Source organism: Seriola lalandi, unplaced genomic scaffold (genome assembly GCF_002814215.2).
Source record: "Seriola lalandi dorsalis isolate HSWRI2012SDOR001 ecotype SW California unplaced genomic scaffold, Sedor1 jcf7180002054892, whole genome shotgun sequence".
Taxonomy (NCBI): Eukaryota; Metazoa; Chordata; class Actinopteri; order Carangiformes; family Carangidae; genus Seriola; species Seriola lalandi.
This window is the reverse complement of record NW_019525444.1, coordinates 575,465-602,991: the sequence shown is the minus strand read 5'-3', so window position 1 is coordinate 602,991 and position 27,527 is coordinate 575,465. Positions and strand designations below refer to the sequence as shown.

Sequence of the window (27,527 nt, the reverse complement as noted above, 5' to 3'; positions counted from 1 at the left end):
TTGATGTTATAGATTTTAGAAGTGGAGCAAATTTTAATCTATAAGAGTTCATCATCATATTTTATAGGCCGATCACATATTTTATGTGTGAAATATTATTCTCCAAAGTAACTAGTAGCCTAACTGCTGCTATATGAAGCAAAGTAAAAAAGTAGAAAATGACTTTACACCACTGATGATAGCTGATATCTGTGTAGCATCAAGGATCACCCACAAAACATGCAACGACTCAGTGTTTTTCCTCTCGTTATTACTACTGCTGATGTAGAAATATCATCATATCAGCATCATGGCGTCACGATTTCAAGTAAAAGCCACATTAGTAAACATCATTTAATTGTGAAAATGAATGTGCATGTTTTGGATGAAAATGAAAAGCCTCCTCAGAGAGATACTGAAGGTGACAGATATCATGACTCGTCACCACATGTTTTTAAAGTGATATCGTTCCCAATCTACAGTATGAGGAAAAAAATGTATTTCCATGTCCAAGGTGTAATTTCAATGTGCTTCTTACTTTAAAGAAGAGCATATTGTGTCACTCTTCTACACATTGCTCTTCCACAGTACTACAGTCCGTGTCCAAGAAGAAATGTAGTGTTTTCTCACCTGAATTGCAGGTGAACTGATCTTGTTTTGGCCCTGCTGTGAGGAGTGAAGCGAGACGGTTAAAAGACAGTAATACTGCGTTTTGGTTCCTTTAACCCTGAGCAGTTAACATAATTTCCATTGTGGCTTATCATCTCCCTCTGCTTCATTTGAATACAGTCCTCCAGGCTTCACCTGAACGTACAGACGCACGGCCAGGTCTCATTTAAATTACGTCACATTATTTACTTTTTTTATTTTTTTGCTCTGCAGTGCTTCTGTGAAGAGAGGGTAATGTAGACTGCTGGACGCCCTCAAACTACAGTTGAACTGAGTAAATATACAACATGATTAACATAATTAACACTTTTTGAATAATCACCATCACACCCCTGCCACACATGGATGTGTGATCGGCTGTAATCTTGCTTTGTCTGTTTGACCTGGGGCCCCAAACACAACTGTTGGCAGTTGGGATTATTGCCCTTTCCTACTGTGGCAGATAGTGGAGCCTGAGACAGGGCCGTGGTGTGGAAGAGACATATACTAGTAGTAATCACAGTTTCTTAAAGCTTTTTCTGGGCCAGTTTTAGAAATGTTTATTCCCTTTTTTAGAAAATATTCATTATGATCATCTTATCTTAATATTGTTGATCATTAGTTTGTTGTTGTTATCTATTATCACAGATAGACTAACCTTACGTTTTCTACACAAACGCCTCGGAAATACAGAAGTGATAGATAAAAACGCTTCCCACGCCATCGCTCAACATGTCAATAAACCCCGCCCCCTTAGCCCCGCCCCTTTTTGCTCTTGCAGTGGAGCCTCTGGCCGAGGCCATCAGATGGGGCCCAACCATAAGATGTGTAAATGTAGGTTGAGCCCAACATAAAAATTTCCCTTTATGTGGACAACATCTTGCTGTATGTTTTAGAGCCCGCGACTTCCGCTCCACATCTTGTTCATATCATCAGTTTTCTGGTTCGTAGTAGATGTGTATAAGAGACAGCACTGCTTCATGCCGGGTATGATGGACTTCCCATGGGATAAAGAAAATGTGTGTTTATTTGAGGGTGCATCCTTTTTGTTGTTTGAACAACTTCAAGAAAAATTAGACTCCTTCAGATTCATAACCAGTAAAACTCCTTTCAGTATTAATGCTCAGAGGTGGAGCAGCTACTTCAACTAAACAATCCATAACTCATCTCTTCTGTAACGTCTTAACCTAAGTGATGTGTTGAATGTACAGGATATGGGACCATTCAGAGCAGATATCAGTGTGTGACTGTCGCAGTTTAAAATCTCCAGCTTCCACCTTTGTGCTTAAAATGTAAAATCCCAGTATATAGGGAATTACACTCATTGTGTCTCTGTGCTAAAGCCCAAGCACACTGGATGCATGTGGGGTTTTGCATATGAACCGTGTCTCTTTGCTCCAGGGGCATCCAAGGCAAAACTGCCCCCCACCCCCTTTTGTTCCTTGCTTATGCACTGTGAGTGTAATGCCCCTTTTGTCACTGGGCGTTTATTATTATACCTTGACTTTTGTTTTAATCTTAAAAAAACACCTATGCAGGAAAAATAATAGTGAACATATATCGCAAAATAATTCAAATGCATTTTTAAATGCAACAATTTAAAGGCTAAGTGACACGTTAGCTCGAAAGTCGGGAAAACGAAACATCCGAAAATACTTTGGCAATAATAAAAACAAACTTTATGGAAGCTGACAGTTAAAAGCATTTTATGAATGAAGTCAAAGGATTTGGCTTTTTGTAACATTAACACTTGTGTTTAAATATTGTGAATAACAACAATAATTTACAGGTGTGTTGTTCCCAGTTCTCAGAAGCAAACACTTTTAGCATGTGTCCTTGAACAGCCTGTGTGTGTGTGTGTGTGTGTGTGTGTGTGTGTGTGTGTGTGTGTGTGTGTGTGTGTGTGTGTGTGTGTGTGCTTATGAACACTAAGACTGGTCCTGCCAGGTTTCCTTTCCTCCTCAGGTACACTGTATCTAATCAACCAAACCTCGCTGATGCTGGCTCTGTGGAAACATTATCTATTACTTTTAGTTTGTTCAGTTTCTGCCTCCATTGGCCTTAAGGCTTACACTGTTTATTTAGCCGCAGCCGCTGATAAATTCTGAGCTGAATACACTTCAGTAATGAGGCAAGTAAACAGGGCCTCCACAAGCACGCTCTGTTTGAGCAAAACAAACTGTATAAACAACATATACTCGACCAGATTAACCTGGAATTGGTTGAATCCGACAATTTAAAGATAGAAGTGGGATTTCAGACACAGATGACAATTTATTAAACTTGTGTAAGTTGGAAATGAACACATTTGTGTCACTGCTTCACAGCTCAGGTCCAAGGACACAAGCTGGCGTGAATAGCAGCTCCCAAAGAGGTTTGCAGCTGGAAAGGTACCAGCTCTGTTACGCAACTGGCTGTTCTTTCACATCCGAGCCAGTGGTCATGTCATACCAACAACTGTTAAAGCTGAATGCACTGTCACACAGTCCTGCCTGGCTGTGATGTCATGAACGGCAGGTGCTTTGAATCCATTTGGGGCAGAGAGGAAAAGATAGGGGGAAAAAAAAAAGAAAAGCCATTAAAATCCCTGACTCATCATAAAAGAGGAGGGAGGTGGGGAGATGAGTTGGAGGTGAGGAGGACGAGATCTGGACGATTAGTCAGTTTTTCCATTAGACCAAGGCCGGCTGTCTGAAAGAAAAACAAGTGTGGATGTCACATTAGACCATGGTGACAGTGAGCCGGCCTCTGGCTGAAGACAGACGGTGCGGTCGACTGCCACTGTGTCGTAAAAATCAGCAACCACAGCTCAATACGTGTGTGTGCGTTTATGTGTGTCACTCACCGTTTATCTCACAGCTCAAGGTCTGACTCAGTGACATGGGTGAGGAACAGGGAGGTTTGGGACAGAAAGTAACGCTCCGGCCTGGACTGAGCAGCCCAGCTCTGTGTCGGCAGGGAGAGGCTGCAGCGCCGAGAGTGACCCACACACTGAAAATGGCAGTTCTTCTCCAAAGCTGAGAAGTCGTCCTCCCACTCCAAGCCTGCAGGCGAAACCAACCAAACACACATTTAGTGACAATGAGCTGCCAACAGCCTTCAGCGTCTGGGTTTAGCAGGACATACAAACACTGAAGTTTGTTACCCTTTGCAGTGTCCCGCCCTGATCTTCTTACATTGTCATAAGCTTTTGTTTGAAATGGATAAAACTGTTTGTTTCCCCCCCCAGATAGTCAAATAAGTTTTAATGTCAAAATATTTTTTTATTTATCAGTAAATGACAAAAATGATTATTATGTAAAGATGTAGGCTATTTTCTTAGCTGCACCTGTATAGGCAAAAATATTTCCAACCAATAACACCACTGCAGATTTTTGAACATATATATCTATAATAACTGTGTTTCGAATTCAACATCCTGTTACTCCCAGAATGCATCATAATATTGAAAGTAGATGGTAATTTCAGTGCAATATACTGACACAGATTGCAACCAGTGACTCCTTGAGAGGAAGAAAATCAAAGTTATGAAGTCTTCCTTTCACTGGAGTAAAAGTTGCAACATGCCGCCGTTACAAGTAAAAGTCCAGCACTGAAAACGTTACTTACAGAAAGTTAAATTGCTGTTGGTAAAAATGCACTTAAAGTATCTAAAGTAAAAATGATTCAGTGTTCTGTGAGTGTTATTCTATGATATATTTAATGTTTAAATTAATTTAGTTTAATCTGTAACAATCCTTCATATTTTATGATTTCCACATGTTATTCTTCTGTAAAATCTTAATGTCTAAAGTAACTAAATAATCTAGTTATTGTACTTGAATGAAAAGTGAAATACTTGAGATTGAGTATAAACTGGTTTGAAGTACAGTAGCACAGTATTTCAGTTTGCGTACTGTCCACCACAGCAAGATGGTCTTCAGTAATGTTACGTATATACACAATTTGTAGTTAATGAGATAAACCATGCAAAACAAGTGGCATGGTCCGTCAGAGTTGTACCACTGTCGTCTGATGTAACATCTGGCAGGTTGCAGAAAGAGCTGCGTGGCAGAGATGTGCAGGGCTCAGAGTGCAGCTCCACGGTGGGCCTCTCCTACGAAGAACAACAGCGGGTGATGGCTGGAGATTGAGGAGGTTTCGAGCATCAAAACCTTGATTTACCATTAGTAAAATGATCTATTATCTAAAATAAATGAGTAAAGTATTTACCCCTTAAAGCACCTGAAGATGGCAAAATGACAAAATCAGACTGCATCACTCACAGTAAGAAGCTGATTGAGAAGATTCATTTTCACAGTATATAGACCTTTACACCTTCGCAACCTCAGTGGGAAACAAAGCTCAAGCAACAACCAAGCCACAGTGTTGATGACAGCGGGAGATCAGTACCTGATCAAACAGGTAGACCGTGACATCATCATCGAAGGACACACTCTTCCTCATCTTCACATTGCTGTCCCTTCCAGATGAGTCTCCGGGACATTTGTAGTTCTGACTGGATTTTAAAAGACCCTTACGAGTGCGAATATTAAAATTGTCTCTGATGACCATTTCATTCTGATCATCCTCATAGTTGTTGTTGGGATCAGAGGGCGGCTGGGCAGTGGGGTCTTTTAAATCAGGTGACACATTGTTGTTATCACTGATATGACAACCAGTGTTCCCTATGAATGTCCTACAATCTCGAGTGTCGCAAATGTCACTAAAAAGTGGTGCTGGTATGTCCTCACCACAGAAAATGAAAAACCTATCAGGCTGATCCATTGTAGTAGTTTGCTGCTGGGTTTTCAAATTTACATTCTTTGTGATCAAAGGGAAAATGTCCTGCATGTTTAAGATAAGTCTTGTCCATGGGGCGTCCTTTGGGCGCTCTGAGACAGAAGAAGCTAAAGACGTAAGTGCTGACTGCTGGACTGGCTCCTCTGGAAGACAACAGTGTTGAGGAGAGAGAGAGAAGGATGATGACCGTGTTGTCAAGCTCGATCTGCGGTCAGCGTTCCTCCACAAGTTAAGGGCTGCCCTTCCTCTTTGGTCACGGATACAGAAGCACGTGATTGGCTGCTGCTTCTCATCAGACAGGATCATCTGACCTGGAGATATCCAAAACTGGAGCTCTTCATCCCTGTATGAATGAGTCACAGTGTCTCAGTGGCATTTAATTTGATTCAGTTCATCATCCTGTGATGCACAAGTGAAGGAGATCAAACTATTTTAGGACCACATTATAAATTTCAGTTTGATAAACATCAGTACTGAGAGCTTCAAAAATATTATTTTTGTCCCCTGGTCCCTTTTTTCTATTAGTATTAATAACAGAATCACTAATTAATGAAATATCTGGAAACACTGAGAAAAGATTGGGCAATAAACATGTTAAACATGTTAGAGGTTATAAACAAATGTCAGGCCAAAATTATTTGAACATAAAACCAAAGTTTTGCAGCTTTCAATTTGTCCTACAATACTTGCTGTAGTTGTGCTCATACTGTTTTCCTGTTCAGTGAGGGATTGCTGACCAAAACAGTCTGGCTAAACTGTGTTTACAACCTGTCTGATCGTGTGACTGCTCATGTTTCTTGCCCCTTGTGACTTTGTGAACATGATCCCAGATCTCAGCAATTAACAAGCATAAAGCTGGTAAGTATAAACTTATCACAACAAATGATGGACAAAACTACAAAAATAAGACCCAAGTTGTATTAAACCAGAATTATAATGTACGTAGGGGCAATTTAGCCCTGATGTTATTATAATATGGAAATTAATGAGTTAAACTTAGATAAATAGTAGATAAATACATTTGAGATTTAATATTACTGTGTGTTCATTCAAGAGGGCTAATATTTAGCTTGGTTAGCCTAGCCATCTTAGCTATCACATACAGTAAGTAATAGTGTAAGTGGAATGGAGACAGATTATCTGCCAATAAACTACCAGTTTTAAAGAGCACTTGTAGAAGCTGTAACTGTCATTAAAGGAGAATCACCACTCTGACTTCAGGCACTAGAAGCTTTTCGTTAGTGTTACATGTTTAAAGTGGGAACCAATGGGAGCTCAGTTGTTGATGGTGTGTGTTGACTGGTATGATAATTGTGCCTGTGACCTTTATGGTCTCTGTAACATGGAGCCACTATTTCAACACGATTCAGCAAACTTCGGCTGAAGATGATATGTGGGCCTTGTTTAAAGAGGACCTCCTCTTACATACAAATATAATTCCATTTCACAGTCTGTTTTGTCTTTTCTTAATCCACTGAATATGTGAAGAGGCCAGACTGCCCTTCTGTGTCTGTTAACAACAGGATGTACTAAAACTGATTTGTCAGCCTTCGTCCAATGGATGAAACAGCGCGCACACAAACGCACGCATGCACACAAACACATACATTATTTGGCCAGTCACTCCTGTGCTTGAATAAATATCGGGGCCCATCCATCCGCGGAGACAAAGACGCAATAGGAAACTTTCACCGCTCTGCAGTAACCAAGCAACCGCTGGATGAGTGACTCAGGAAAGGAAGAGAGGAGCTGACTCACAGCAGCTGTGACGTAAAGGATGTAAAAGGAAACACACACACACACACGCACACTACTGTATGGTCTCACACACACAGGAACACACACACACACACACACACACACGTATGCAGTAGGCCATGAAGCTTGTAATCTGCCCTGTTTCAGGTAAATTAACACCTCACTGTGTAACAGGTGGAGGGGCTCAGGGAAGGACAGTTAATAAGACCAAACAGCCAAAACAGGAACAACACTTCTTAGGTCCCACCACATCCAGAGAGGAGGACACACACATGTCAAACCCTCTGTGTCTCCATCAGACCATCAGTACACCACAGTAACAGAAATCAAAATGATACCGTTTCTTGTTTCCTTTGTCACTGCATCTCCTTGTATAAAGCCATTTCAAACCATCCAATGAAATCGTCAATGCAGCTCCACCCCTGAAGTATTCTAACTCTGTAGAAATAAAGAGAGGAACATGGTTATCAACTGATTCGCCTCGCTCCGAAATCTTGCTGCATCATGATGCTGCAAAAAATGTGTTGCAATATGCTATACCTCTCTGCATCCACCATGCATGACACCAGCACATTTCTCCTCCTACCTTGCATTCTGTGAGCCCCGCTCTTTCCCCCCGGCTTTTACTGCACGACAGAAAGCTCATCGAGGGCACGGCAAGACACAAGCTAAACATATGGACGGAGAGAGGAGACAGAGAGATGCACAGAAAAAGAGGGGGGGGGGGGGATCCAGCAGGATTGAGATTGAAAGAGTCAGGGGGAAAATGAAATGAGGGGAGTAGATCAGAGGAGGTAAGGGGGGGGGGGTGAAAGGACAGTGAAGGAAGGCGATAGAGAGGAAGAGGTATAAAAGGATGGGAGGACAGACAGAGGACAGAGAGCTCATATGTACAGCACACTCCCGGGAGGCTGCTGGACTTTCTGCAGAGTGCAAGATGGGGATCAATAACTTATCTGGTCTAATGTAACGCAGCTGTCTGTGCTGATAGAGCGTCACTGTCACATAGGCAACCGTTACTGTCTATTATTCTCATGTGAATACCAGTGTGATTGTAGCAGTAAAACTGGAAACTGTTATATTAATTACAAGTTTGCCATGCTTGTGTTTTATGTCAATACACTTCTCTGTTTGATCAAAGATCCAAAGAAAACTATTTTATCACAAAATGAGCCTCCATCATTAAAGAAAAGAGTAAAATCTCTTTCAAAGTTATTATACGTTATACATTACATTATTCTTATATCTCACGCCTTCAAGCCATCAGATATTGAAGGAACCTTTGGGGAGATGTTGTCATTTCAATACATAGTGCCCAAGTTGCAAGGGTTCAAAAGCAACTGAACTTGGCTACTAAATGTTTCTCGTGTAATTGTGGTTTCAACATTAGTTCATGCACGGAAAGAGCTCACGTGTGGCTGAGAGTTGACCGACCTCACCACCGAGGAGGATGTAAGGCTGACATGTTTCCTTGTCAACGATCAATAGAAGAGTTCGTGACCAGAATCTCAGAGGAGGTGCAAGGTGCAAACGCCCGGTAAGCCTCAAAAGCAGAAAGGCCAGGCAGCAATTCACAAAAACACAGACACCGGAGATCTCTGCAACAAAGATTTATGAACTGATGAAACAAAAAAAAAACAACTCTTTATAAACGTTGGAAAGAGTGGTCTTGTGGTCTTAAGAGTGTATATTTCAGGGATTTGTGGGTAAGTATCTTGAGGGAGTGTTTTTTGTACATGGTCTCACCAGATGCAACAGTGAACGTTAGCTCCCTCTAGAGGTTAAAAGCAGAATCACATGGTGGTGATTACTGCAACTATAAATCTAACTAGTATTACAATTCCTACTGCTACTGCATAGCTCCTTTGTTTCTGCTGCTGCTGTCAGTTGTACTATAATATCATTCATCATTAGTATCGTCATTAGTAACTTTATTATATAGGATGTTCCTGCTGGTTCAGTCGTCCCCCTGGCAACAAAATCACTGATGCTGGAGTTCTGCTTTACACACCCAGACAGCATCAGGATGTTGTTCCCAGGAGGCGACAGCGTCACCATTCAGTCCATCTCTGGTTCCCGAGACAGAGGGGAAATGAGGGGGGAAGAGACGGGTAATAAAGCAGGAAATAGGAAAAGAGACATAGAGATGGACAGATGGTGTTTCCATTCAGAACTCCTGTCTTCGGGACAGGAGTTCTCCTCTCCCTTCTCTTCATTTTTATGCAGACGTCCTCCATCGTGTCACCCAGCAACCTGCAACTTACAGTGTTTCAGTGTAGTCAACTCTTTTTTCACCCGACTTAGCAGAACATATGAGGATGTGGCGCAGTCAGGGAACTGAGGGCCGTCTCACTGTCACAAAATGTGAGCCGGTTCCGGTCTATTTCACATTCTATTTTCACATTGGAGTTATGATTGATGTGTCCTGTCTGAGTTTCTCATAATCTGATATCTCAACAACTTGTGTATCTAAATGTCAGATGAATGAATGATACGCCTTTGGTTTCAGGCCATCTGACTGACTGGGAAGAAGCTGAGGGAGTCTAACAGTTGTGTTTTATTATCTGATGTAGTTTATTTAAGCAGGGCAAAGCACTGGACATATTTTCTCCACCGATCTACGCTTCTTCTTTAGCCAAGGGCATGCTGAAAGACGACTTGCCAACTCTCTCGTCATGACTACAGTGGACTGGCTCGATTCCCCGCAGCGCGCAGGGAAACCCGACCTCACAACGCATCAGCAGGTGAACTAGGAAAAAGAATGTGTCTGTTGCGCTAAAGAGGGTGAGGACAAGCCTAAGCAACGAGGTGACACTTCAATTTGAATTTTTTTAATTAACTGGTTTGGGCTTTGTGTGTCTCTCTGCTCCAATTGAGTTGTAACCTGCACGGTATACGCCAGAAGAACTGTGCAACTATCCTTTTACACTGCAGGCGCAGAATCATCATATCCACCCGGCAGACGGCAAGTGACACCAAACAATCCGTGAGAGGAGGGTAATTGGAGATCATTGGGCTTATTCTGAGCATGCCAAATACACCATGCTTGAAGACTCGAGAGGAACATATGGAGCTTCGGTCTCCGAAGTCACTGTCCGACACCAGTGAAATGGGGCACCGCAAAGCAATATGGGTAACATGGGAAAACGAAACATCCAGTGAGGACGCTGGCGGTGCTGTTTGCAGCCTTTATTTGGACACAGCGGGGTCTCACGGCTGCAGAGGAGAGTGGCCGAGAGGGAGTGATATGTGACACTAAAATAACAGCATATAGAGTGGTAAATATGTCATGACATGCACACGTTTGTTCAAGATGCGAGGCTTCAGCAGTAATAAAACTCCAACTTCCCCTGTCGTTAACATGTAAAAGACGCTGGGGAACCTTTTTTTTTGCAGCCTTTGCATTTAAACTGATAGCAGCCAGGGCGCAGCTCTGCATGTGGTCGTGAACTGACTGACTAATTTGTTGCAAATGAGCACTGGCCGGGGCCACAGAGCAGTGAGCCATGCCATTAACTCCCTTTGTAGGGAGAGAAGACTTTTCTCTTGGGTGAGAGATTATAGGGTCTTAAAAGTGTTTGCTGACAGAGTGTCTTTAATATGATGACATAAATGTGTAATCCATCTCAGATCGCTGGCTGAGTATTTATGAGCCTCTGTTGACAGCAGTACACCTGCTCTTCCCCGGTCCAGACCTGGGAACAGTGCCCGCCTGAACTAGCACCACTGCTGCCAAGGGCACTGCCATATTGGGTGAACTATGAGTGTGTGTGAGTGTAAAGAAAAGAGGGGGGGGGGGGTGAGTGTTTGTATGCTAAGGTGTAACAAAACAGAGAGGGAGCTGTGTGAGGAGGGTGGGTCTGTGTTGGTGGAAGGATTTGGTTGGATGGAAGTAGTGTGTGTGTGTGGGGGGGGGGGGATAAGTCTATCTTTACTCATTCTCTGGTGCTATGAGAGCACAGATTACTGAGAGTCATTTATTACTTCATCATTCACCATATAGAATCCCTTTCGTGACAGAGGGAGAAATAAATATCCCTTCAAAGAAGATGTCAATATCAGTACACAACAGTGCACAGTGGGATCAGTGAGTCACACTACGCAGGCCATAGATCCCAAGTGTGTTCAGTGTGTTTAATGTAGTGTCAGAGGGAATGTCACTGCCTCCATAAGAATGACAGTGACAGCTGACAACAATGACTCCCACACAGAATGATGGATCATAAAAGCAGAAATATTCCCACTTATATAAATTATATAAATCTACAGCAATAACCAAAAGCTGTCAGTTGTTTTGTCACACGGTAGTAGTGGATGCTGTGATGTTACGTTACGTCACCTTCTTTGTCTTTGTCTTGCTTCACCAAACAAACAACAAAAGAAAAAGAAATATGCTCACTTCAAAGCGCTCATTTTCATGGATTTTTGTTTGAGCTGTAAAAGCTTGCATTTTTCTATTTCACTTAAAACAACTTCATAAGTTCTGCAAAATGCAAAGCACAAACAAACACCCCCGAGATCCGAAGTTCATATGCATCAAGTAAAACATACTAGTTTAGAATATGCATCTCAGTAAAATGGTATAGCAGATTCACACAGAAAACTATTTCTATATACAGTATATTCATGTTAATTAAGTTTTCAGTTGTGTTTACCAAAGCATGAAAACCTAATAAATGCTTGCACCATATTCAAGAGCTACGCTTACATTGATGGTGAGGGATGGTGCAGCTAGTTATGGATGGATCTGAAGGACAAATGTATTATTTCTGCAGTGTCTCCATGTATAGGTAATTACAAACCGAGAGCTACAACACAAACAGAGATGCTGTTATTCTGTTGGTTAAAAACACCTTTGCAACGTGCCATTGCAGCTGGCTACCACTGTACGGCAGCAGAGTGACAGAGTTGGTTTAAAACACAAACACAAACTGTGAACACAACATGCAACAAAGGCCAAGAAAGACAACAGCTTTTAACACTTAACCATTATATCAGTCTGGTACTAAAACCAGTGATGAAAGGCCTGTCTCTCACTTCGTGTGCACGCATTTCAGTCTCTGCACTTGTGCCATTTAAAAGGTTGAGCAATGGGTGCGACAGTGTATGTAAACACTTACCTCATCCCGTCCTGTAATCAAACCACAGCTAAGGGACCAGCTGAGCAAAATGATATTTCAGCAGGAACATACAGTTAACACGCAGTAGCCACACACACACACACACGCACACACAAGTGAGGAGGAATCTACTTGAAATGTCAGTACTGCTGGCAGGAAAAAGACAACGGGAAAAGTGTTGAAAAGCATGACCGTGACCCCTGACCTGTGCGACCACACTCACACAGGCACACACACTTGAACAGGCGCAGGCTGAGACAGCTGTGGAACTCCTCGACTGGTTTAAAGTGTTTATGGAAAGGCTTGAGACTGAACGCTCGCTGACAGAGCTCTCATTTACACACACATACACAACCCCGATCAGATAAGAGCAGATCTGTTTCAGCGGCTAATCTTAAATGTGATGAGGTTTACAGGGGCCTGTGGCTTTGGAATATACATAAATATCTTTATTTGGGAATCAGGCACTGCCCCGGGGTATATCACACTACCTCACACTATAGAAACATGAAACAGTACACTGTACTCTCATGTCAAACCCTTACTTTTAAATGGAGACTTGTTTTAGCTGTTGTACGGGCTCTGTAACAAAGAGAATGGACTGTTCAGGGAATATATTTTGGGAAGGGTCTTAGCTTGTCAGATCTATCGTACTATGTCCCGTACATCCATCTGTCCAACACACCTATAAATCCAGCCAGAGTCTCTCGCCCTGACACCGCTATTTTTGCTGCAACCCCCCAGCTGCCCCGCCTCAGAGACTTCCGAGGGAGTCCCTGACTCCCCCTCCCAAACCCATCAACCCCCTCACCCTGTACTGTCCCAGCACAAATCCTATCACTTGCATCTTAAGCTGGCTGGTATTCATCAGGCCCCCGATCCAGTTGCACAGCAGCAAACACATTTAAGTCAAAAATGTAATGAGTCAGGATTTCCCCTTAGTTACAGCTCAAACAGATGAGAAATAGAGTGGCCAGGACCAAGCGCAATGGAAACAGCTTGATCTCTATGTATTTAACATGCATCTCCTAATGTACAGTCACTCTACCAGGCTCTGACACACCACACAGGTGTTTTTCTATGTGAAATTGGAAAGCTTGACAGTGTTATGCTAAATATGAAGCTACTCCACTGGTAGGCTAATGTAGCTTAGCATAAAAACTGGAAACAGCTAGCAGTGGGTTATGTAATTCCTTGGCCAGAGTTCTCTGGAGTCTCCCCTGGTTGTCTGGCAACTTGCCCTGGTCAAAAAATAGTTTGGCACACAACCTCTTGTAAAACAGTGACTTGTTGTTTGTCCACTTTGGTTTTTCTATGGATTAAACAAACAAGATATAATGTGTGAACTTAGTGCTCTTTAGAGGTGCTGATAGGCGAATAATGTTACCACTGAACAGAGCAAGGCTAGCTGTTTCCCCCATTTCCAGTCTTGCAAGCAAAGCTGGGTAGGTCAGCTGCTAGCATCCAGACACGAGAGTGAGCGTTCTCGTTTAACTCCTCGCGAGAAAACAAATAAGTATGTTCCTGAAAAAAGTCAAAGTATCCCTTTAACTTATGTAGATGTTCAATGAAACATCGTCAGGATGGTTAGACAACTTTCGGTTTGCCACCTGTATCTTTTCCATTTATTACTAAATAATCATTTAATGGTAAAGCGACAGAAAACTTGTTTTTTTTAGTCACTTGCCTGAAGTTTGCCGCAGGCCAACACTGAAGCATAGAAAATTATAGAGAGACAGAGAGACAAAGTGAGATTAAAAAGTGTCATTATGCTGTTGGTTGGGAGAGAAACGCAACAAATATTATTGTCTGGGTAAAGGGAAGCTACTGGGCTTACTTCAGGCACACTCGCACTGAGTCAAACACATAGTTAAATTCCTTTATTGCGTTAGGGCATATCGGAGTAAAATATGGAACAAAAAAATCCCCAAAAAGGGAAAAAACTCAAACACGAACCAAACACCTTTGTGAAACATTATTTTCTGTCAGGGAGTTAGTGGTGTGGTTCAAGTTCTTTTTTTTGTCATTTAATTAACTGAAATGCGGCAGGACTATGTGGACTAAATACTATAGATGCATTTACAGACAACACCGACTCACACACATCCAGTGATGAGTGATTCATGTCAAAACACAGTCGAGTAGGGAAGAGAGGGACACACACAGAAACACACACATGCACGACGCCAGACAACCACACATTTAAAGCTTGAAAGACTGGTGCCAAAACAGAGCCGTGAGATAAAACTGTTAGCAAAGACAGGGGTTGGTGGGTAGTGGTGATGGGTGGGTGAATTCGAGAGCGTCACTGGCATGCCCACACCACAGCTGGTCAGATAGAAATAGATGAAGCAGTAACTGAACCCAGGAAAAAGGAGGAGCATCCACTTTCGTCAGGGATGCATGGGTGGACAGGGTACCTCTCCTTTTCTCCGTCTGCCTGTCTCTGTCTGAGAAGCCAAACGTTTCAGTCATTACAGAGGGACTTAAAGATTTAGTCTAGCATGCAGCAGGACATTAAACCTAACCTGATGACATTATCATTTATCTGAATTAAAACGGCTTCCAAGATAAATTGTTTCCACTCAAGGCATTACACAGAGCAACTGCCTGAAATCTGACACACTGTTCTAGACATATTTTACATTTATTCTGTCCACACAGCAAAGGTTAAAGGTCAATATCAGAACATCAGGCAGGATAAAGGTTTTCCCGTGTATTGCCAATGTAAAAAAAACAATCTAGTGATGACCTAATGGTCCCACCCTCAGTACTACAGCACCACCCAGTATTCAACACAAACACGTTTCACAGATTATGATTTATCTTTTCAAACAGGATTAAGATATTGACAAAAATATAAAAGATATAAACAGCTATACCAATAACTTAGAGTGGGATATAGTCTGTCCGTCTCATGTGTTCATTAAAATACTCAAAGTATGCACCAGTTATCACCAGGGTTGTAAATCGTACAGACAGCCAACTTTTTTTTCTCCAAGGAACTTTGTTAGCGGGACACGGACCGTTTTCTACAGTGAATAATATCTTTGTGGTTTATATGTTTTAGATTTTAGCTGCATAAATGATAAAACCCATAAATCTATATGGTTGTAATAATAATAAATGATTATGAATTAATGATAAAGTGGTGACTGGTGTGAAGCCAAATCTCATATAATAAATTCCCACAAAATCCAGTATGTGTCTATGAGACATCCTGTCAAAGTTTACTTGAGCAGCACAGTCTCTCCAGATAAGCTTTGTATCAGTATATCATAGACACAGAGAACATACAAACCAGTTCAGCACAAAACAAGAATGTAACCAGTGCTGATAGAATACGAAAGGGCCTTTAATTTGTATAAAGTGTAACCTACCATCTGTTGGTGTGATACCTACCTCTGCTGCTTTACGTGTCTTGTGCTGGTTGTCCCATTGCGCAGTATTTCCCATCAGAAATTGAAGCATGAAATAGGAACGACTGTATTTCAGGCAAGTGAAAGTACAAAGATCCAGATTCAGAAAGTTCAAACACTGACTTGTGTACTCACAAAATTTGTCTTTAATTTGTCCCAATTGTACATCAGGCCACTCCCTGTTAAGTTTGCCAAAATCGTACATGACTTTTCTCAGGTGCAAGAGACAAAAAATAAAAAGGCAAAAAAAAGTTTTCTATCTACGTAGAAGATCTGTAGAGTAATCTTCCCTGTTTCCATTGTTCAGACTCCCTAACAGCTGCTCGTACCTGTCAAGAAAACAACCACCAATCGCAACAAAGTCCCCCAAATCACTTTGTTCACAGGACCGTCACTCCATCCCCATCCATCTCTCTCTGTGTCTGTCTTTTCCTGTCTATCCCATCCCCCTCTTCCTCCTCTCATCCACCGCTCCATCACGCAGGAAGCCTGGTCTTCCTGAAAACAAGCATCGGACCGTGGAAAGGGGCAAGGCCAAGGGGGGCAGGTACATGAGGGGGAACAGAGGATGTTTTTGTCATTCCTCTGCCCCTCTGGTTACTGCAGGCCTCACTGTAGTCCATCCTGAGGAAGCCGGGCTCACGTCACTCTGACCGGGCCTAGGGCCCACACGTGCTGCCTGGTAGGGCCAGTGTGACGCAGCCCAGCAGAAGCCCCTCACACAAGGGAGCTACAAAGAAATATGTGCACTGAAACTGCGGAAAACATGGCTTTTCGAATCATAATAGCATTAACAAGCACGATAAAGTCAATATGAAATCACATGGACTATAATTCAGTTACACAAAAGAGGTCAAATGTGGTGTAGAAGGATACAGGGGGCTGTGTGTTTTGTCAGAACAAAAGTCTATAATTTTGCCAGCTAACCACACTCCATTTCCTGTATGTAATAGCTGCAAACTGCCAAGGCACCTGCAAGTGTGAGAATTCCTCAGCAGGTGGTTTTCCACCAAGTCCCATTGATTGATTCAAAGCACAACAAAAAAAAGGGCATATGCAACTAGTAGATGTTGTTTTTGGCTGACAGTTTCAGTCTCACATGAAAAAAAAAAAAAAAAGCTTCAAATTTGACAAAGATATGGCTCAGCCTTGCACTGCAAACCCCTCTCAACTATATGCTGTCATCATCAGGTAGAACTTGTCATGTCCAGTTATGGTGGTTTTTAGGTTTTCATTTAAACTGGTACTCTGCATGGGGACACATGAGAACTGACTGAAAAATGCATCTATTTAAACCCTGTCTCAAGGATCAGTAAACTCTGGCACCCAGAGTCTGTGCATATACAAGGGCATAGGTTTGCATTATATTTTGGGAGGACAGAGTTGTCCCTACCAATGTTTGAGTGAACTTGTTCGCACTATGTTTGGAGTGAAGTCATATCAGATCATTCTGATGCTGGCCGGGCTCTAGCCGATCGATGAAATCAATTAATTTTAAAACGCACAACTTCGTCTTTAATGCTGCCTCTCCCTGATTTGTAGTTTCCACTCTGCGGTCTGAAGCAATGTCCCGCCCACAACACGATCTGATTGGTTAGACGTCACGAGTAATAGCCTATCACGCTGAAGGCTGCTCTGTCCATACACGGTCACATAGTAGAGCGGCTCCGGTTAACGAACTGAGCTATGTGTCCAACGAAAGACAGTAGACATAATGAAGTTTTACGTCGAAGGTAAGACAGCAGACATCGTGAAGTTGTAATAAACATCACAGTCCTCTACACTGAAGTTACAACAACACCACACTCTGACGAACAAGTTCTTCTGTTGGTCCAAGACACACCGGGCAAGAGAGAGAAAGAAGCTAGCGCTAACTGCTAAGCTAATGTAACTAGCTGATCTGAACAGTATGTAAACAACTGCTGAATTAGTGAAAGTCGCTAAACTGAGCAAAGAGCTCTGGGTGGTGGAGCAGAACTAGTGTAAGTTTATATGTACAGCAGGTAGTTTGTCACTGTGATGAAGAAAACAGAACTGTTTAGACAGAGCAGCAATAAACTCTGCCAGTAACAGAAAGTCCAGAGATGTGACACTACGATGACGTCAGCACGTGAGTACGTCAACGGTCACTAACTACTTTTACTGAAAACACATTTTACTACAGTTGAAGTAAAATCACTGTAAAATTGTTCTCAGATAAAAGTACAAAGTAAATAATGTCTCTGAGTAAACGTCTTAAGTTACATATTAAGAGGAGAGGTAAAACATATGCTAATAATAATAATATATGGTAAAACTATTAAATTAAAGAACATTTTTAGGCTGCCAGGTGAAACAGTTCACAGGTGAGAACAGCACTGAAATCAACCAATTAATTCCAGTCAGGCACTTTGCAGTTTGTGCATACAACTGATAATTACTAATATACACTCAGTTGTGAGTTTATTAGGAGCAGATAGAAAAAACCTATGTAGTATGTGTGTATTCAAACTAGTTCTTACTTAAGGATTAGCTAAGTACTTACATCCAGTAAGTACCAGGTGTAACAGTCATAGCTAACTGAATTAACTGACAAAACTGGCATTAATTTGCCATAATTATGTTTTCTTAAAGAAGCTTTTTATAAGTTTTGCTATCGCTACATAGCCAAAATTAGCATTAACAGTTGTTTACCTACCGGTCTAGAGGAAATGTTGTGAGTTCACTCAATGTTAACTCTTGTCTCCATCACGTTTTTTCTTCTACTGAAGTTAGCATGATAACCAGCTATCCTGGTCCGCCCCGCAACTTTCCAATAGCGACTCACTGTAGCCTCCAGTCTGCCCTGAAGAGACAGTGCTGCCCAGAGGTATTATTGTGTTGTAATCGCATCTACGCATATATAAATAAAACTTTTCAGTTCGTTTTTTCAGATAGCCAATTGCTTCCCCCCATGAAAATTACCTAATTATAATTTGACAGCTTGTGAGGCTACAGTGAATTCCTGTTTACAGAGTTGAGCGCTTTCAGTTGGAAGGTGCTAGACATTTAGCTAGCAACAATAAGTTTTAATCGTGTAACCCAATTTAGTAAGTCACTATTGTTTGAAATTACTAGTAGTTAACAGGAATTTAGGAGGGACTTAGACTAAATGTAAACATTATACACATTAAATTAACTGTTAATTTGCCACTCAGAATATGTGAATTGTACACTTATCTTATACCTACAGTATACCCTTGGTTTATCATTTTAAATTAACACATTCATTTGAGAACATAGCTTTTCATGGGCTAAAACATGTGAGAACAAGGTGATTGTGAGTGGAGACAGCTCCATGGAGCACAGCCTGAAAGTGACAGAGGCCATAATAACAGGATGTTTACAGCCTGTGGAAACATTGCCAGGGACGACCACGGGCAGGCAGCAACTGTAGCTGGAAACACTAGTGAAGAGGAAATGCAGGCCAGCCAGGTTCCCTCTAGATGCACCAAATATAACCTCACTGAGTGCTGTTTTGTTTACAGACAGATGCAACCTGACCTGGGTCTGTTTTGGTAGATTCGAATCCATTATGACCTTTGAACCTCCACAGAAATCTTTAAAACACAGTTGTGCAAATGCAAAATACTCTGTCTTTCAGCCTCCCTTTCACACACACACACACGCACACACACACACACACACACACACACACACACACGATGTCTGAAGTGGTCAGCTGCAGGTGACAGCAGACAGAAGGACACTGGTGGTTTCTGACACTGGGGGGGGTAAAGCCTATTCACTGTCACCAGTTGTGTCTTTCTGCCCATTAGTGGTCACATATTACACCAGGCTGCAACATCCAGCACAACAGAGTCTCCGCCACGACCATGGCTATCACCGACTTTCTTGCAGCTTCAGACATCACTTCAGCTATCAATGCTTGTAAAGGTGAGGAAGCCATTTTTGGGGGGGTCATATTGGGTTATATATTGAAATATTTGTTCTTGTCCCAGGAGGTGAGGCCTTTGGTTATGCATTTCACTGTAATTACATGTTACTTCGGGGGAATAGGGATGCTAGTTGTTGCCTACTGTGTATCAATATTTTAATTTACTTGATCTAATCAAGTTTTATCCGTTGTTTCACTTTCAGCGAAGGATTCCTTTAGCCCAAAGATGTTTTTCAAAACTGTGGGTTTATCCAAGAAAAGTCCGACAGAGATCGAGCGAGTCTTTAAGATCTTGGACCAGGACAAAAGTGGCTACATAGAGCAGGATGAGTTACAGTTGAGTTTTATACAAATATCCCATGTATATGAATATGCACACCATCTCATGTATCAAGCTGTATTTCATCCAAATGTTTTCTGAGAACAGAAAAGGACGATACTTTCTGTACACTTGAGCTGCAGTATTGGGTTTCTATTAGATGCAGCACATTTATTTATTTATATATTTATTTTGTTGGATGTTAGGATGTTCTCTTACTGTGGTGTTACCTCCCCCGTTCTCCATCAGACTGTTCCTGCAGAACTTTGCCAAAGGGGCAAGGCCCCTGACCGCAGCTGAGACCAGAGCTTTCCTCCTGGAGGGAGACTCAGATGGAGATGGGAAGATTGGCTGGGAAGGTAGGCAGGTCTGAGGGGCACTTAACTATAGGTGCTGCATTGTATTTTCTGTTTTGTTTGTTGCTATAGGCAACTGAAGTGCAGGTACAACAATCACCTCACACAATGTGTCACTGCCAGAATTACAGACTTCATTATGTTAGGTATTTTTGTAGCTGTTGAAGATGGATGCAGGAAGATGGTGTTAGCTAGAGGGAAAATGACTTTATAATTCAGCTTTTCTTTCTCTTTTTCCAGAGTTTTCTGCGCTGGTCAAGTCTTCATAAGGCCTGCACAGTCTCTTGATGATATGTTGTACGGTGATGATCTCAGGATGAACTTCTTTTTATAATGTTTAGCTACAATAAATCCCATGGACTCATCCATGTGTTTAGAGTCATAAAATAAAATACATCAGAGTTCAAATGGAAAATTATGTAATATAGTAATTCAAGTAAAACTCAAATTAAATATTGCCTCTCTGCTATGTGTCTTTCCCTGCCGGAAGAGTTCATAAATAAATCTACTTTTCGCCATCAAACATGAATGTGTTTTTTGTCTGTTTTTGCCTTGTCAAGATGAGCTGAAGTTTCTCTCTCGTGTTTATGTTACATCGAGCACTTTAAGAGGTCCGGCCTCTGCAGGGGCTCAGGGGGCTTCGGTTTCTCCAGTTAACAACATGAGCAACTTTCCGCTGTGAAAATGACACGTTTCTCATTCTGGCAACCTCAGCCTGACGACCTAGGTGGAGGAGTATGGTGTGAATTATATGTTTACACTTACACAACATGTACTCAAGATCTAGCCTATTTTCGTTTAAATAATTGTGTAGGTGAAAATATCTTATTTGAAAGACTATTTTATTGTTTACTACCATAAAGCTTAGTAAATTAAGACACTTTGTGCCCAAATATCGCTCCAGCTGTGAGTCAAGTTATTCCAGTTCGTCATTACCTCTTCACCATGAAAACTATGTTACAGATGTTACTATTTTTTAATAATAGACCATCTATAAATCCGAGTTTTTGAAATAAGTTTCTGAAATAAATTACTAAGCCCACAAGTTTGTGTCTTCAGAGTCTCTACAGCATAAGGCCACTCATCTTCCTCCACAAATATAATAAATATGAATATTATACTCAGTTTTTTAATTTGAAAGAATATTTTTGCGTTACATTTCGCTGCAGGGAAGTTGTTTGATTTGCTCTTGTAGTGGATGACATCAGGACAGTATTCACTGGCTTTTTGGCACTGTGGTCTTAGCCACTGTGTAGGCTTGAAATGTTTATTGGTGTGATTGCAGATGGGTGGGGGGGCAGAGTTTTGGCCCAGCCTGGCACAGACTGTTGGATCAAAGGCAGCTCTGGCAGACAGAGATGGGGGGGTCTGAGAAAACAGTGATAGGGGGACTGGGTGTCTGGCAGAGCTCCAGCAGTGCTGGCCCGAGGAAGCCGAGGACTTGCAGTGACCCAGCAGAGGAGCTCGGGGACAGGATAGAGTTTCTGGGCCAGAACGTTCACAGCACTTCTGTCAGTGCGGCACATTTATTTGCAACTTTCTCTCAGATGGCAAACCACTGCTCTGCTGGGAAGAAGAGGGTGACAGGGGAATATGGGTCACTTCTATTTCTGCTGCAGCGTGAGGGGGCAAACACCTATGAAAACTTTAAATTCTTGTCAGGAAGTGGATATTTTAAAGTAATTTACTAACCCTAGATGGTTATTAAACCAGGGGAAGATGAGGTTTCGATTTCTAAATATTCCACAAATTTGCTACAAAAGAGAATTTCAAATATAAACGTCAGAATATGATGGCGGAGCATCCCTCACTTTCTCGAATTACAGACGTTCATAGCTTTGCTTAATGGGTTTCATCTCTGCTGTGAGATATTTGTAATTTAAGCCTGATATTGAAGGAGGGCAGGAATAGTTACAGTATCTAGGGCCCAGTCGTTTGAGGTGAGAGACCTCATTTGACCACAGCAAATGTTAAAGGCCAAAGATTAGTTTTACAGAGCTTTTAAGAAGATTTGAAATGAAAAGGAAGCAGAGTGAAATTTAAAAAAAAAAAAAAAAATGCTGGCTAGGGAGAGAGCATACATGTGAAAACACTAAAGTGGAGGAAGTGACCAATTAGACAACATACTTAAGCTGCACTTAAATTGAGAACTTATTCTATGTAAATATGTGGAAACTGAGTGTTTTCAATAGAGGCTTTATCAGAAATTTTGCACATACAGTAAAATCATGTTAGTCGCAGCATCATCTCAATACTGCCACCTGATGTATAACAGGCACATGACAACCTGCAGCCTCTCGGGAGCAAACATGGGCATGGAAAGACCCCTGGACCAGTTACTTACTTCATTTCATTGTTTAGAGCAGTGTGAGAACCACGCCTTACTACACCAAGGCACTCAAGTGTTAAGATGATGATATGATATCAACTTTCAGTGTTTCCTCAAATAGCATCTCAAATAGTTTCATTGCCTTAATGATCTGAATGAGTGTCAGGGGTCATAAAAAATAAGAAATAAAACCTGGTGGATGATCCTATGTAGGACTGCTATAAATTAAATCACTTCACTGAATCCCTCCAGCCAAATCCCACCCCACCCTAGTGTGATGTACTGTTTATCTCATCATCTTGTGTTTGTTTTCATTATTCGTGTCCCCCTTTTTATTCATTCTTACACCTTATGATAGTGATTGCATTCACATGAAAAAAAATGCATTAAACTTTGCAGAAAGAGCCCTTCAAAATGATGCACTGCTCCACTGCAACAGCAACTTCAGTGATACGGGGAAACGTGAACCCTATTTATTCTTTGAAATAATGAGAAAAGAGGTTGGAAATGTAGCTACAGGTCTATATTTTGTTTGTTTATACATATACTCTGCTTGAAATTTGATTTGTTTAGCTGTGAGTAAAGCTCTAAGTTCAGCACAGCTGACACGGCTTTCTGCAGCTTCAGTGTATTTTCTGTTTGTATACTATCCCAGTTGGTCGAACGTCTCATCTCCACAAATGTTGAGCCAAATGCAAAAACTGCAATATATTTATTTTAATTATATTATATTATATTATATATGCATTCATTGGATAAATTCATGTTACAATCTGTGTAAAAATCTAAATATCTAAACACATAAAGACGTATATCTTAAAAAAGATTCGGTCACAATATCACTATCGCCTGCGACAATCAATCACAACAACTTGACACTTTTCTGACACTGGAATGCCAGCAAAGTCATTGCAGACATTTTACGCATGCCAATTATGCACAGGCTCGTTTTCACCAAAACTGTTCAGTTCAGAGGGCACGTGTGGGTCATTAATCACCACCGGTGATTATGGTATAGAAGTTCAGGTTACGCTTTGCTATAGGCTGCATACATCAGCAATACTAACACTGTGTTTTAGTCATCATTTCTTTATTGAGGAAATCTCTTGGAATAAATAAAATACGGACTCATTCGACAATACAAAATAAAAGAATGTATACAATATATTTTATCTGTCATCACAAGTATCACAATAAAAATACAATTTAAAACTTAAAAACCATCAAAAACTATTCAAAACTTTATATTACTCATGAGAGAATTATTTCGTTCAATCTTTAAACTTCTGAAACCAGACCGACAGGAGAATAAGTTGCTGTAATAACTTACACTATACATAGCAGTTTGATCTGTCTGATCACTTGTAATGATAACCATAGACAATATAAAGGTTTACCTCATTCTCCACTCCGTTGTGCTCTGCAGAGTTTAGCAGATCAAAATTACATGGTCACAGAGAACGTTTCACCCAAATCAGCAGCGTATATTATTAGCCCTATGCAATATCAGGCACTTTTGCATAGGCCTACACTTAGCCTACCATTTAAGCATCTTCATTTATGTAGATATAAATAGACCAGCTCTGTCTACTGGACACATTTTTCTACCAACTGCTTTGACTGCTTTGCACACAGTGTCTATTACATAGCCTATGCATCATATTTCGGGTGAGTGAAGGTATATAAGCTTGTGGGAGTCGCTGAGGGCTTCACTGCAGTGAGCAGATTCATCAGATTCATCAGAGCGAATCCACTCTAGTCTTAGAGGTAACCCAGAGGTGAGTTTCACTGAAGAGCTGCAGACCTTTAGTCAGGACCACTGCCTGACTCACAGAGTGTGTTTCAGGGCCTCAACTTCATGCAACGGGATACAAATCGAGGAAAGGGCTTCACAGGGCCAGATTCTGAACATCAGAAGCTCAGAGTTTGGCTTTGGACTAACTAAGGAATTAAATGGAAAAAATCTATTTGCCAACCAACCACAGCTGCAAAGGATATTTGATCTTTTGCCTTGGAGGGCTTGGTTTTGGGGAGAAAAAAAAAATTGGACTACTTTTTCTGATCATTTGTGCCTTGGAATACTCAAAGAGAGGAACTATGAAATGCATTGCATGGCATAATGAAGATTTCATGTAGCTTTGTAACTTTGAAAACTGTGATTTGAAGTGCTAGTGAGGAAACTTAACAGGGTTAGATGCAAAGTAAAACTGTTTCATCCTGTCTGATTTGCTGCAGCTGAACTGATGAAGTGATGACTTGTCCTCTGCTCTCCTCCCTCAGTTAAAAATGGCATTCGCCGGAGTTCTGAGTGACGCTGACATCACTGCAGCCCTTGCAGCTTGCCAAGGTAAACCCCTCACACCCGTCACCACATACGGTATTATAACTTGGGACATCAAAGTAGCTACACACACACACAAAATCATGCACTTCAGCAAATCTGCTCTGCAAGAGAAGGAACTGGAGTTCTACATTACTCATTTGTAGCTGAGTGTCTTGCTGCAAAGTGAAGCTGCTGATGCTGTATCACCAGATAACAGTATAACCTGATCACAATAACAGTCATGCATTTAACACTGCAGGATAATCCTTTTAAGCACTTCTTGGATGCTGGATCAGTGGTGCAGCAAGCAAGCAGAATGTGACTTTAATGTAATTTCTGTATGTCTCAGAGAGCATGTATCCTAATGTGTATCAGTATATCTGCTGTAAGAAAAGCACCTCTGCAAGGTTAAGCTAAAATGCAGACTGACAGTCAAAGCACAAATTGAAGATGAACAGAAACCAGCTGCTGCGCTCCTTTTATTGTAAAAGAAAAGAAAAGGAGTGCAGCTCTGTGTGTGCTCTTTGCACGGTGTCTGATACAATCCTCCCTCTGTCTCCTCTCAGCTGCCGACTCTTTCAAGCACAAGGATTTCTTTGCTAAGGTCGGCCTGGCAGCCAAGTCCGCCGATGACATCAAGAAGGCCTTCGCCATCATCGACCAGGACAAGAGTGGCTTCATTGAGGAGGAGGAGCTGAAGTAGGCATCCTCTCCTAGATTTCATCTCAAGCTCCTCGGGCTTCTTGTAGCACAGGGATCATCTTTCTTTGGCCCACAGTGACTTCACAATGATGTCAGTGCCTTAAAGCATCAGAGAATATTGGGCTACCAGGTGTTCTCCTCAGGAGTAACTCGATGCCTGCTCTATCCTCTGGTGTCTCACGTTGTAGGGTGTCATAGACAAGAGGAGGAATCAGAAGGAACGCAGCTTTAATTTTTGGTCCAAATCAAGTGCATTGTATTCATTTGAAATGAGAAATCCCAAATGATCTAGAGCTAAAAGCAACAAGGATCCAGTGAATAATCCTTTAGGCTTTGGAGATAAATTGACACCTTTGAAACCAATAGATTCGGTGCAGAAATGGCATGTGGTTGCATGAATGTTATTTATTCAGCATTTCTCAATGATTGTGCTCTCCAGGCTGTTCCTGCAGAACTTCTCTGCCGGTGCCAGAGCTCTGACCGACGCTGAGACCAAGGCTTTCCTCAAGGCCGGTGACTCTGATGGTGATGGCAAGATCGGAGTTGATGGTGAGAAAATTTCTCTTTTTTTTCTTTTTTTTTAACACAAGATGAATCATATTTATTGGCTTCAAATGAATGTCAAACAGCCCCCCCCCCCCAAGATCTTGAAATAACACTGGAAATTCTCTCTGTCTTTGTCTCCCCGCAGAGTTCGCTGCCATGGTCAAGCATTAAATGAATGAAATGACCAACATCTTACTTCACAACTCTAAAGGAACAACTTTAGCCAAGACGTACTCCTCCACTCTTCTCCTCTTCCCTCTCACTCTCTCTCAAATCTCCACACCACTTTTATACACATGACCTTCCATCCCTGAACATAAACTACCTGCTCCCTCTCTCTCTCTCTCTCTCTGGCCCTGCTCACATCTCTGCTGTCCACATTGAATGTACCTGACTAAGTGTATAGCATGGTTGACTTGTGTCTTTTTCTCTCTCTCTCTCACTTCTGTCGTCGTTTTAGTCTGTGAGTTTTGCTTACTGTGAGATCAGTGATGATGCACTTTTATGGGAAACGGACGGACGATGGGAAAACAATAAAGGTTCTTTTTCAATAACTCAAGTCTGACCTTGGTCTTTCATACGCAGTTGCAATCAAAGAAAGCCGCAAAGAATAGCTTGCCTCCCGAAAAATGCACCTCTTTACCTGCGAGCACAGATGACAGTGAAAGTCATACACTAACGGTTGAGGAATTGGTGTCAACATTTAATGCTTACGGTTAAGGTGAATTTTGCAGTAAATCTGACCTAAAGATAACAATATTATTTAGATCAATCCTAAAAAATCTTAACCATCCTAAATGACAACAGCAGAGCAAATGAGACACATGCAAAACTGTTTCTTTTTGGAGGTTGCTGATGTCAAATTATGTTAAAAGTAAGTAATGCTAAGTGGCTAACATTTAGCTAAAGGCTGATAATGCTATTAATAATGGTACAGCAGCACATGTGGAAAAAGGGAAGTGATTCTGTAATGTGCATTGTTTACCTGAAGTTTTCTAACATTAGCCGCCATTAGCTGCTGGTGAAACCACCAGACCAAATAAAGCTGTAGCAGCAGAACCCCTCAGTGTATTGATATTGAGCAAGGGTCAATTTTATTGCTCACAAATTCAACTTTTCTGTCTGTAAGGGGAGAAATGTGTTTTCGCCTCTTCCAAAAGTTGCATCATCAAACTTTTAAAATGGCCTTTTACACTATCAACATCATCATCGTCATCCTGCTGTGGTGATGTGATGCTAGTATAAGATTTACCCTCTTAATCTAGACTCTGATGCGTAAACACACTCGCACGCACCCGACTCTTGCCCAACTTAATCCAGCTATCATCCC

General features: G+C 41.5%; 3 protein-coding genes across 8 annotated transcripts; 2 read left to right on the top strand and 1 right to left on the bottom strand.

Moving 5' to 3' along the window:
- Window positions 1-2,881: 2,881 nt before the first annotated feature.
- On the bottom strand, window positions 2,882-6,490 carry LOC111672033 (uncharacterized). Its single transcript, XM_023429301.2, has 4 exons — window positions 5,020-6,490; window positions 4,630-4,723; window positions 3,473-3,671; window positions 2,882-3,318 (listed from the first exon to the last, which is right to left on the bottom strand). The coding sequence occupies exons 1-3, from the start codon at window positions 5,713-5,715 to the stop codon at window positions 3,481-3,483; spliced, it is 981 nt and encodes a 326-aa protein (XP_023285069.1). The 5' UTR covers window positions 5,716-6,490; the 3' UTR covers window positions 2,882-3,318; window positions 3,473-3,480.
- A 3,227-nt stretch (window positions 6,491-9,717) lies between these two features.
- Window positions 9,718-20,820, top strand: LOC111672035 (parvalbumin, thymic-like). Of its 6 annotated transcripts, none has more exons than XM_087180112.1 (6): window positions 9,718-9,911; window positions 10,102-10,445; window positions 19,504-19,621; window positions 19,826-19,958; window positions 20,191-20,300; window positions 20,538-20,820. In XM_087180112.1, exons 3-6 carry the CDS (start codon window positions 19,561-19,563, stop codon window positions 20,564-20,566), a joined length of 333 nt encoding a protein of 110 aa, XP_087036238.1. In that variant the 5' UTR covers window positions 9,718-9,911; window positions 10,102-10,445; window positions 19,504-19,560; the 3' UTR covers window positions 20,567-20,820. The 6 variants fall into 6 exon arrangements, with proteins under 6 accessions (XP_087036238.1, XP_023285074.1, XP_023285073.1 ...); XM_023429306.2 differs by having other exon boundaries at window positions 9,718-9,951; XM_023429305.2 differs by having other exon boundaries at window positions 9,718-9,975.
- A 3,475-nt stretch (window positions 20,821-24,295) lies between these two features.
- Window positions 24,296-26,751, top strand: pvalb3 (parvalbumin 3). The gene is made up of 5 exons (XM_023429310.2): window positions 24,296-24,404; window positions 24,907-24,973; window positions 25,516-25,648; window positions 26,091-26,200; window positions 26,343-26,751. Exons 2-5 carry the CDS (start codon window positions 24,913-24,915, stop codon window positions 26,366-26,368), a joined length of 330 nt encoding a protein of 109 aa, XP_023285078.1. The 5' UTR covers window positions 24,296-24,404; window positions 24,907-24,912; the 3' UTR covers window positions 26,369-26,751.
- Window positions 26,752-27,527: the final 776 nt, after the last annotated feature.

Bases quoted from the DNA above. Each gene is read 5' to 3' on its own strand.
- LOC111672035 (XM_087180112.1), top strand. From the start codon at position 19,561: ATGGCTATCACCGACTTTCTTGCAGCTTCAGACATCACTTCAGCTATC. The intron at 19,622-19,825 runs GTGAGGAAGCCA...TTTCACTTTCAG, and splicing joins AGCTATCAATGCTTGTAAAG to CGAAGGATTCCTTTAGCCCA. The intron at 19,959-20,190 runs GTTGAGTTTTAT...GTTCTCCATCAG, and splicing joins ATAGAGCAGGATGAGTTACA to ACTGTTCCTGCAGAACTTTG.
- pvalb3 (XM_023429310.2), top strand. From the start codon at position 24,913: ATGGCATTCGCCGGAGTTCTGAGTGACGCTGACATCACTGCAGCCCTT. The intron at 25,649-26,090 runs GTAGGCATCCTC...TGTGCTCTCCAG, and splicing joins ATTGAGGAGGAGGAGCTGAA to GCTGTTCCTGCAGAACTTCT. The intron at 26,201-26,342 runs GTGAGAAAATTT...GTCTCCCCGCAG, and splicing joins TGGCAAGATCGGAGTTGATG to AGTTCGCTGCCATGGTCAAG.
- LOC111672033 (XM_023429301.2), bottom strand. From the start codon at position 5,715: ATGATCCTGTCTGATGAGAAGCAGCAGCCAATCACGTGCTTCTGTATC. The intron at 4,724-5,019 runs GTACTGATCTCC...TGTTCTTCGTAG, and splicing joins CGGTCTACCTGTTTGATCAG to GAGAGGCCCACCGTGGAGCT. The intron at 3,672-4,629 runs GTACAACTCTGA...TTTCGCCTGCAG, and splicing joins TGTTACATCAGACGACAGTG to GCTTGGAGTGGGAGGACGAC.